Below are 10526 nucleotides of genomic sequence, written 5' to 3' on the forward strand. Positions count from 1 at the left end.
GGCTTATAGTATGATTTTTGACATTCCAGCACACGATCTGGCTTTAGTAAGATTTTTGACATTCCAGCACACGATCTGGCCTTAGTATGATTTTTGACATTCCAGCACACGATCTGGCTTTAGTATGATTTTTGAAATTCCAGCACACGATTTAGTTTTAGTAAGATTTTTGACATTCCAGCACACGATCTGGCTTTAGTATGATTTTTGACATTCCAGCACACGATTTAGTTTTAGTAATATTTTTGACATTCCAGCACACGATCTGGCCTTAGTATAGCTTTTGATATTGTAACCTTACCAATAATCGATGGTCAACAAAGTTAAAACATCTTAAAACACTCACAGGTGCCCGAGGACATACATGATTAAATACCCCTTCCCCTTTTTAGTTTACAAAAATATTGTATATGGAATCAATACACTTATAACCACTTTCATTTAATTATATCGGTTTTACTATACCTATGCACCAATAAACGTAAAAATTGTCAATATTTTGCACTATATTTATTCTAAGACATTTTTTTTTCTATAGACTAAAAGAGCGGGGATATATGATCATGTCCACAGGCTTGTGTTAAAACACTATTTAGTGTACTGAATGTGGGTTGGACAGGACGAGGAGGAAGCACTTAGACTTTATTTAATCGTTCTAATACTTGCAGCTTTTTGAAGGACCTGTGACTTTCTCTTCTATTAAATGTCGAGCATTTGGCAAAGGAGCAACTTACTACCTATTTATACGTCACAGGTCGGATGCGTATGGCACGTCGGTTTTACATTTATTTCTCTTTAATTAAAGATATCTCATAAATTTTATAAGATATCTTCTAAAGTTTATGAGATATCTTATAATTTTTATCCTTTATTAGATATCTTATAAAGGATAGACATCTTATGTTTGTTTTTTCTTTGTAAATATATGATATATCTTATTAACGTGTTTGATATAAGATATCTCATAAACTTGATAATATATCTTTTACAATTTATAAGATATCTCATACATGAATTTTTTATAAGATATCTTATAGACTTTATAAAATATCATATTAATTTACTTTTATAAGATATCTTATAAAACATATTAGATATCTTTGTATAATGTATTATAAGATAACTCAAAAAGTTTGAGATATTTTATAAAAATTCATTTGCATAAAATATGCAAGACTGAAGACATTTATAAAGATAATGAGATATCTTATAAAACATATAATATATCTTATATGTTTTTAAAGGTATCTTTATGAGGCTTGGGGTCTGGGACCGCCTTTAGGCCCCCAGTGGGTATGTGATCACAAAAGCTCCTGGATTTTACATATTTTATAGGGCTTGAAATATGTCTCCTATTTAGTCATTTCTACTATTTTCTATCATTTTTTATAAGGTGAAATTAATAAAATGACGCAAATATTAGGGGTTTTTGGAAAAAAATTAAAGTTATCCCATCAAAGTAATTCAAGAAATCAGAAGATTTTGTAATTTATTTCTCCGGGAGTGAAAGAAATTATTGCTTCTTATATCGTTTAATACATTTTTCTAAACAAGATACCACGATTTACCTTAAATTTAGAAAGTTTAGGGGGGGGGGGGGCACCGGATGCGCCCCCTTACATTCCCACTGATAAATGACCCCCAAGCGCAAAAGGATCATCAAAGTGCATCAAAGGACCCCTTTGAAAATAAGCTTTCGAGCTTTCATGGGTTATCCTTGGTATTTATGTATGTATGAATGTATATACCGGATAAACATATCTTTATTTATATTCCTGTCGGATACAACTAAATTGCGCAACACGTGATCTGAGTGGCACACGTAGGTCCTGTTGTGACCACGTGGGTCCTGTGGTGACCACAGGAAATTGCATCGCTTGGGGTCGAATTGACTATATAATGAGTACTCTTTATATAGTAAATTCGCTGGCAATTGTCTGTGATTGTAACACAATAATTTAAAAGTCAGTCAGTAAGTAAGAGCCATGATCGACCACTCTACTATTTTATTATACCTGAAAAACAAGCAATGTACTTTACTTTATCATGGGTACTAGTACGTCTATCCCTAGATTCAACGTTGAAACTGGAAAATTTTACATATTGGACTAAATTCTATTGATAACATTATTCGTGCAGCTTGTTATATGAGGGAAGTGTGTCTTATCACAGCTGTGTTGAAATAACTGAGCGAAATTAAATTCAAAATTTAAACTCGTGATGATTTAAAACACGAGAACTATTCAAAAAATGTTGGAAAGTTCAAGTTTTTAATTGGATGAATACCAGGTGTACCAGTGCACAACAGGGCTCGAAATACTCGCGAATTGCGAGTAGATTTGAAAAATAGCGAGTAAAAATAGTGGACACTCGCAAATCTTAGCGAGTGGGGATTTACAAACCATGATCGTATCGTATCCGTTTTAAGCCGCGATGCGCCATTCGCTTTTCTTAAACTTGCACTCAAAATCATACAAACGCTTACATGAACGACTGATTTCAACAACCGTTTCTATCCGGATTTTCTTTTATGATTTTTAAAGAAACTCGGCGTCAAACAAATGCTTTAGAGGTCGGACATCGCATTGTAATGAAAAATGTAGACCTGTTCACTTATAGGGGTGATTAAATTGACTTGGTAAAACATAGACTCCGATTTCTTGTTAGATGAATGAATAACAAAAAGCTCATACTTGGAATTCAAGTCTTACGGTAGTTAATTTAATCAGAATTTTCTATCTACATTAATTCATTTTCATATTGAGGTCGGGTTGTAGTAACGGCACGAGTGCACTGCTCACCGTGTAGGCGATTACCCAAAACAAAAACAAAAAAAATCATGGGACTCGTGATCATGCTGCTTATAAACCACGAGTCTGGGATTCACTTTGAAAAATTACTCGTGACAATCCTGACGTGGCATGAAATTGGAAGACATTGGATCTATACCTGCGGTAAACAGGTTGTGAATATTAGAGGTGCGATGGTCAAGAGACCTAAACATTGCATCATATGACTTGCGTAAATTAGTGTTTTGTCCAAACGATGCCTGTTGACCCACTAGGCTCAGTAATGGTGGGGAAAATCATTGATTAAAAAAAAAAATATGAAAAAAGGGCACTGCTTCATTACTTTTATTTTAGCTTGTAGGTTTTCATTTTAGCCTGTGGATCTTTTACCCACAGGCTAAAATTAGCCTGTGGAAGAAAAAGTTAATTTCGACCCCTGCACAATGATGAACAAGATAGCTAATTCTCCTAATTTTACACGAAAGGGATTGTATACACAGTTTTGTTTCTACGATGTGTACGTAGGGTTTTATCAAACTATAGGAAAACCCATAGTTTACAGGTCTTCTGATGATTCTAAAGTAAATGACTGTATCATCAGCATATACATCAGAATAAATAAATTGATTACTTAGATATCTACAGAATTGCAATTACTTTATATGACCCATTTCAATTAAATCATTAACATACAGAAAAAGTAATAAGGGTAAGATAACTTCCCCTTGCAGAAGACCACAGAAACTTGAAAAATATTGACCCTCGTGTCCGATGTATTTACGGCATGTCCTGACATTGTTGTATAACGATTTTGTGATTCTCAACATTTTATCATCTATTTATTGTTTGATTAATTTAACCCCTAATTTACTTTTATCTATGTGATCAGAAGCCTTTTCATAATCTATGAAATAGCAGTAAAGTCATCTACGTTTATTGAGCGTGCGATTGATAAATACATAGCGTCAGTGGTTAAAATCCGAGCTACTTTGACGTCGAGAGATAAAAAAAGAAGAAGAAAAAAAGAAAAAGAAAAAAACCTTCCATAATCCTAACGACCGCCCTGAAGTACATCTCGTGGACCACCTCAATTATATCCTAGTCTTTTAATCCTCTGTTCAAGCATCGTCGGATACCCACGGGTCTTTTACTAAGACGAGATCAGCCGTGGATATCCTACGATGCTGTTCAAGTGGTTAGAAAAGATTTGGCCTATAAATGTGTAGCAAAATGTAATATCGATCATAGGCAAACTGATGTGAAGATAACGAGCAGTGATCGATCTCAAAACTCCTATAAAGAAAACAAAATTGAGAGTACGACTAACACGGACTCCTGGACACACCAGAGGTGGGATCAGGTGCCTAGGAGGAGTAAGCATCTCCTGTTGACCTGTCAAAGCCGTCGTGAGACCTATATTTTGATCAGGTTGTATTTGCAGATTAGATTATCATAACGACCATAGAATTTGCGAAATGCTGACTTTAAACGAGACAGTTGAAACCCCTGTATTAATTTTGTTTGTCATTAGACTGCCTCGACTTAAATTGATCACACGCAGAAAATGCTGGCGCGTAATTTAATCAATTGAGAGACATCAACACCATATGCAAGCGATAATGAAATGTTACTACATAAATATAGGAAGTTGACGCCGGGGAAGCTGAAATCATCCCGTTTGTCATAAAGTTGGGTTTTTAGTTGCCGTTAATATTCATTTTCGAGATGTTGAGGGCCCTGTGGTGTCTTTTATATGAATTAGGGTGAATAAGGATTCTGCCATCCTTAGATTTTATAGAAAGAGGAGGGCACGTTTGTTTCTTAGTTAGTTCTTAATTTTTGAAATGCAATAAGCAATACGCCACAATTTACCATGGGGTACATATTTATCAATCAGTTGAGTAATTAATTTGATTTTGTATTCATCTCTAGAATTTCTCGCCATAGTGATAACTTTGATTTTGCCTTAACTTTTTGTAGTGATATGAACTTTTCGTATTCTTATGATGGAGCCTATTTTTTGTTACATAAATATAGAAAGTTGATGCGTTGGAATTTTTTTGTGAATCCACATTTGATTTACAACACTTCTCTCATTGTGGCGCAACGCTTTTGAAGTTTCTACTTCACAGCAGTCAATATTTCGTGAGGAGTATAGTAAAGATAGGTAGGGCTCTTTGTGTATGTGAAAGTATGTACATAAAAATATTAGCTTAGTGAGGACAAGTGGTGTGAGGACATGTCCTTACTAATATTCTCTCTCAAAAACTTCTTTTCATAATTCAAAAGAGAGTATTAGATAAACTTTTATAGGTATCCCTATAGCTATACCTAACATAGTACGTTTTTGCCTTTAGAATAATATATGCGTGTATTCTCTTCTACACATTGTGAGGACGTCCTCATTTAGTAGGTTTGGTCGGCTAGAGAGAGAGAGAGAGAAAGAGAGAGGGAGAGAGAGAGTACATCTTGACTACTTTCACACTGCGGGCTTTATTAAAAGGACTGATTCACGATTTTCCCCAAAATTTTGTTTTTCACTTCTAATGATTAAAACCTACTGTCTAATGTGTTTAAAAGATTTCACATAAAAAATAAGGTTATACATTATACCAGAAGCTTATTTCAGAGAGTTTATTATTTGTTTTGTAAACAAAGATTGCGGTATGCTATTGTTTACAAAATTTTCAAAAGAAATGGATGTTGATCTAAGATTATTATATCTTTCACATTTCAAGCATTCTTTGGGTGAAATGTGTCATCTAAATGTTAAAATATGTGACTATGCAAAATTAAGATGCTTTATATTACAAAATTAATATTTTACTAATTTGTTTGTATACATTAATACATCGCATCACGAACAAATAATGTACATCGTACCATGAACAAATTAATATACATCGTATCATGAACAAATTGATGTACATCGTACCATGAACAAATTAATGTACATCGTACCATGAAAAAATTGATGCACATCGTACCATGAACAAATTAATGCACATCGTACCATGAACAAATTAATGCACATCGTACCATGAAAAAATTGATGCACATCGTACCATGAACAAATTAATGCACATCGTACCATGAACAAATTAATGTACATCGCATCACGAACAAATAATGCACATCGTACCATGAACAGATTAATGTACATCGCATCACGAACAAATAATGCACATCGTACCATGAACAAATTAATATATCGTACCATGAACAAATTAATGCACATCGTACCATGAACAGATTAATGTACATCGCATCACGAACAAATAATGCACATCGTACCATGAACAAATTAATGTACATCGTACCATGAAAAAATTAATGTACATCGTACCATGAACAAATTAATATATCGTACCATGAACAAATTAATGCACATCGTACCATGAACAAATTAATGTACATCGTACCATGAGAAAATTGATGCACATCGTGCCATGAACAAATTGATGAACTTCGTACCATGAACATTTACTATACACCGTAGTAACTAAGAGTTACACTCATAACTTACATGTAGATATACTGTAGAATAATTTTAATTCGTGGGGGCTAATGTTCGTGGGTAAGCAAAATTTTGCTGGTTGGTGGGGACGTAATTTCATGGGTAAGCGATACATTGTCACTAGGAGAGATAACTCTACTTGGTTTAAAATAATGTTCGAGGACACGTAAATTCGTGGGTAAGAGTAACCCACGAATTCCACGAACATCAAACCCCACGAACAATGACGATTCCACAGTATGCAAGAAGGAAAAACACAAGTTCGCACAAAGAGTGATCAAGTTATTGAAAATGTTACATTTTTTGAAGTACTAGTATTGAATCTCTATGTTTCTCTGTTGGTGAAATCTGTTGTGACCAATGATAAAAATATTTATACACTGTGAGCGTATAGGCTAAAAGAATTTCTGATACAGTATACTTGAAGTTTTAAAAAATGCTTCAAGTCAATATGAATTTAATTAACAAATATTTCAAATTCATTAATGTACATGCAGTATAAAATGATCATAGATAACGTATTTCAATTAAATCCTTCCACAATTATAATTTTTACGTGAAGTCATAAAATTTCAAATACACCCACTGACGTCATGAACCACTACAATACAAAGACGTTTGATAGCATCATCTCAAACTGTTGACTCTGATTTACTATATTGCATCTTTAGTATGTTACTATTTCTGTATTTTACATAAACGGCCACATGAATCTATAGACTGTACTATCAACGCGCACGTGTTAGTCAGTGTGGACAATAGCACATGGTCAGTCAAATATTTAGTTGCGTGCGCACAATGGAAGACGAAGTTGATGAAAAACATCTATCAATGCTTTCCGGAAAGTCGTATCAAACAAACCAAACATAAACGGATTTATACTGTAGCTCAAAATGTAGCTACGGCGGAGCAACAGGACAACATGAAATCCAAAGTCTGACGTGATATCACCGATGACGTAAGCGTCAATCGATTCAATTATCATGATTATGATTGGTGGAATGAAGGATATGAAAGTTACAAGAGATATAGACACAAACATGTAATAATATCGGAACACAAATATTCCCAATCCCGAACGTGCTTTTTTGACCTCTGACACGTTATATTTTCGTTTTCCGGTTTCTGATTGGCTTCTTTTGACATTAACTCCATTTGTTTCATAAAACCTCTGTAGAATATTATCAGCAGATCCGTCCGTCACCGCATGGAGCTTTCCTGGGAGTTGGCTATCGGACTTGGAATGTTTCAACAGAGAGTTGTAGTGCAGGCTGTCGTACGAGGTGGCGATCATGCTCTTTGTTTGAGGAGGCTGTATGTTCTTGTGGATTCTTTTACCAATCAAGATGTAGATCACTGTGATGCTCAAAACGACTCCGAGGAAAAATATAGCAACGAATGCTAAATATGTATACATGCCATATTGTTCATGTGAATTTGTTGCCACCATCTCACAATGAAACTCTGTGATGTTGTTATGTGAACTTCTCTTTACGACTTTTACACCATAAAACACCAGTGTTGGAAATGAGATAATCGCACAGAAAATTATCGAGAAAACAATTGCTAAACGCTTCCATAACAAAGAGAATCTATTTCTTCCCTTCGTACAAATCTTCTTGTATCGCTGCATCGATATTATCAACAGCATGGTCAATGACTCGACACACGTCGCGCGCGTGAAGAAATTGAGGCCCTTACAAACGGAGGTTGACGTAAACATGACGGGAAGGGAGTTCAACGCTAAGAACATTACCGAAGCAGAGATGCAGGCCAACAAATTCATTACAGCAAGGCAAGGAATGAAGTACCTATCGTCTCTTCTGTTTTTCATTCGAAAATGATATGTCAGAATCACGATAGAATTTCCAAGAACCCCGATGCTCATCAATATCGATACAAGCACTGTATTAGCTTGATATTTTGCGGCGATAGAGCTATTCAATTCCTCCAATGAATGGAATCGTTCATCACTGGTTTCGTTCAAATTTTCCATCTCCATTGCTTCTATAAAAAAAAGTTTCTCCAAAGCCTCACCCACTGAAACAAATAAAGAGTAATTTGAGGTCGTCGGTGTGTTCTTGTCAATAGTTTTCAAAATGTGTAAGTGACACTGAAAAAAATCTGAGTACTTCCTGTACACATTACTAATCAACCCGGAAGATGAAGCCAAGGACGGGGTTTTCCCTTAAAATAGGAATAATTCTCATGACTTTTCATAAGATGAAGCGAAATATACATTTCAAAACATTAGATACAGTATAACACCGATAGAGTTAGGCGTTGTTTAGTACTTACCCGATGAAAAATTTATGTATTAGGTTTTTTTTTATTTTTAAAAGTTTTCCCCCCTCTTTAACTCCAACACAAGCAGATTCAAGCGGAAATGTTATAATTGATCCATCTAAGTATTTGTGGCATCACTCATACAATATATTTACAAAAAAAACAACCAAAAAATAAAAACTGATAAAAACCAAAAATAAAACAAATTCCATGACTGTCAGGATACAACATAAATTTTATGATCTCTGCAGTGCACGTGCAGTTTGATTCATCACACTTCCAGTCAACTTTTTGACATCTGGCTATGGAATCCGGATAGGGCCACGTAGTTCACTATCGCACCATCGAGGTTTGGGTCGATGGTGCGATGGCGCGATAATGCGATGACGATGGCGCGATGGTGCGATGGTGCGATAGCGCGATAACGATGGTAAGATGGCGCGATAATGCGATAACGATGGTGCGATAGTGCAATGGAGCAATACTATGATGACGCGATGGTACGATGGCGATGATGTGATAGCGCGATACCGATGGCATAATGATATCGCGTTATCGCATCATCGCCATCGTACCATCGCGTCATCGTAGTATCGCTCCATCGCACTATCGCACCATCGTTATCGCATTATCGTCATCGCATTATCGCGCCATCGACCCAAACCTCGATGGTGCGATAGTGAACTACGTGGCCCTATCCGGATTCCATAGTATGGAATCCGAAGAGGGCCACGTAGTTCACTATCGCACCATCGAGGTTTGGGTCGATGGTGCGATGACGCGATAATGCGATGACGATGGTGCGATGACGATGACGCGATGACAATGGTTCGATGGCGCGATAACGATGGTGTGTTGGAGTGATGATGCGATGGTAAGATGGCAATGATGCGATAACGCGATGCCGCTGGCGCGATGACGATGTAGCGATGCTTTATAGTACAAGTATCGTGGTGGCATATAAAATTTAATGAAGTGTAGTAATAGTTTTCTATTATGATATAGATAAGATATATTGGGGGTGGGGATGGAGTGCAAGTGAATTGTATGGAATCCGGATAGGGCCACGTGGTTCACTATCGCACCATCGAGGTTTGGGTCGATGGTGCGATGACGCGATAATGCGACGACGATGGCGCGATGGTGATGACGCGATAGCGCGATGACGATGGTAAGATGGCGCGATAGTGTGATAACGATGGTGCGATAGTGCGATACTACGATGACGCGATGGTACGATGACGATGATGCGATAACGCGATACCGATGGCACGATGACGATATCGCATCATCGCCATCGAGTCATTGCAGTATTGCTCCATTGCACCATCGTTATCGCATTATCGCGCCATCTTACCATCGTCATCGCACCATCGTCATCGCATTATCGCACCATCGACCCAAACCTCGATGGTGCGATAGTGAACTACGTGGCCCTATCCGGATTCCATATGAATAAGCAAAAGCTGCATACATGTACATTCAAAAACCGCGACGAGCAAATCGGATTTGTAGACATGTATACCGCATAGTCAGTCTAGCGCATCATCACGTGACATAGATCCAGGGTATTGAGCACGATAAAGGTCATGATTCCATTTTATTTATCATCTATGTGCAGGCACCTACATCTAATTAAATGTTGACAACGTTCATTTTCTTATACAGTAAGCAATTTTGAAATGTATACAAAGCAGACACGTAGCATCATTTTACAAAGAGGGCGAGGTGGTCACAGCCGGGGAAAGGTTGGAAGTTGATCATGACTTGTCTACATTTTCTTGACACACAAAACAAAATGAAAATAAAAGGTTTTTGCCCGATTTAGGGGGTAGGGGTATCATTGTCTTCATCAACTAATACCACCTAAAACAATGTGTATGATATGAAGGTAACTGAAAATGATCATTGTAAAAAAAACTATGTATGTGTGG

General features: G+C 36.5%; 1 protein-coding gene across 1 annotated transcript; it reads right to left on the reverse strand.

Moving 5' to 3' along the window:
• Positions 1-5576: 5576 nt before the first annotated feature.
• On the reverse strand, positions 5577-8872 carry LOC125646804 (cholecystokinin receptor type A-like). The gene has a single exon (XM_056141110.1). The coding sequence runs from the start codon at positions 8306-8308 to the stop codon at positions 7088-7090; it is 1221 nt and encodes a 406-aa protein (XP_055997085.1). The 5' UTR covers positions 8309-8872; the 3' UTR covers positions 5577-7087.
• Positions 8873-10526: the final 1654 nt, after the last annotated feature.

This window comes from Ostrea edulis, chromosome 6 (genome assembly GCF_947568905.1).
Source record: "Ostrea edulis chromosome 6, xbOstEdul1.1, whole genome shotgun sequence".
Classification (NCBI taxonomy): Eukaryota; Metazoa; Mollusca; class Bivalvia; order Ostreida; family Ostreidae; genus Ostrea; species Ostrea edulis.

What these genes read in the sequence shown, in the direction of transcription:
- LOC125646804 (XM_056141110.1), bottom strand. Translation starts at nt 8,308, where the DNA reads ATGGAGATGGAAAATTTGAACGAAACCAGTGATGAACGATTCCATTCA.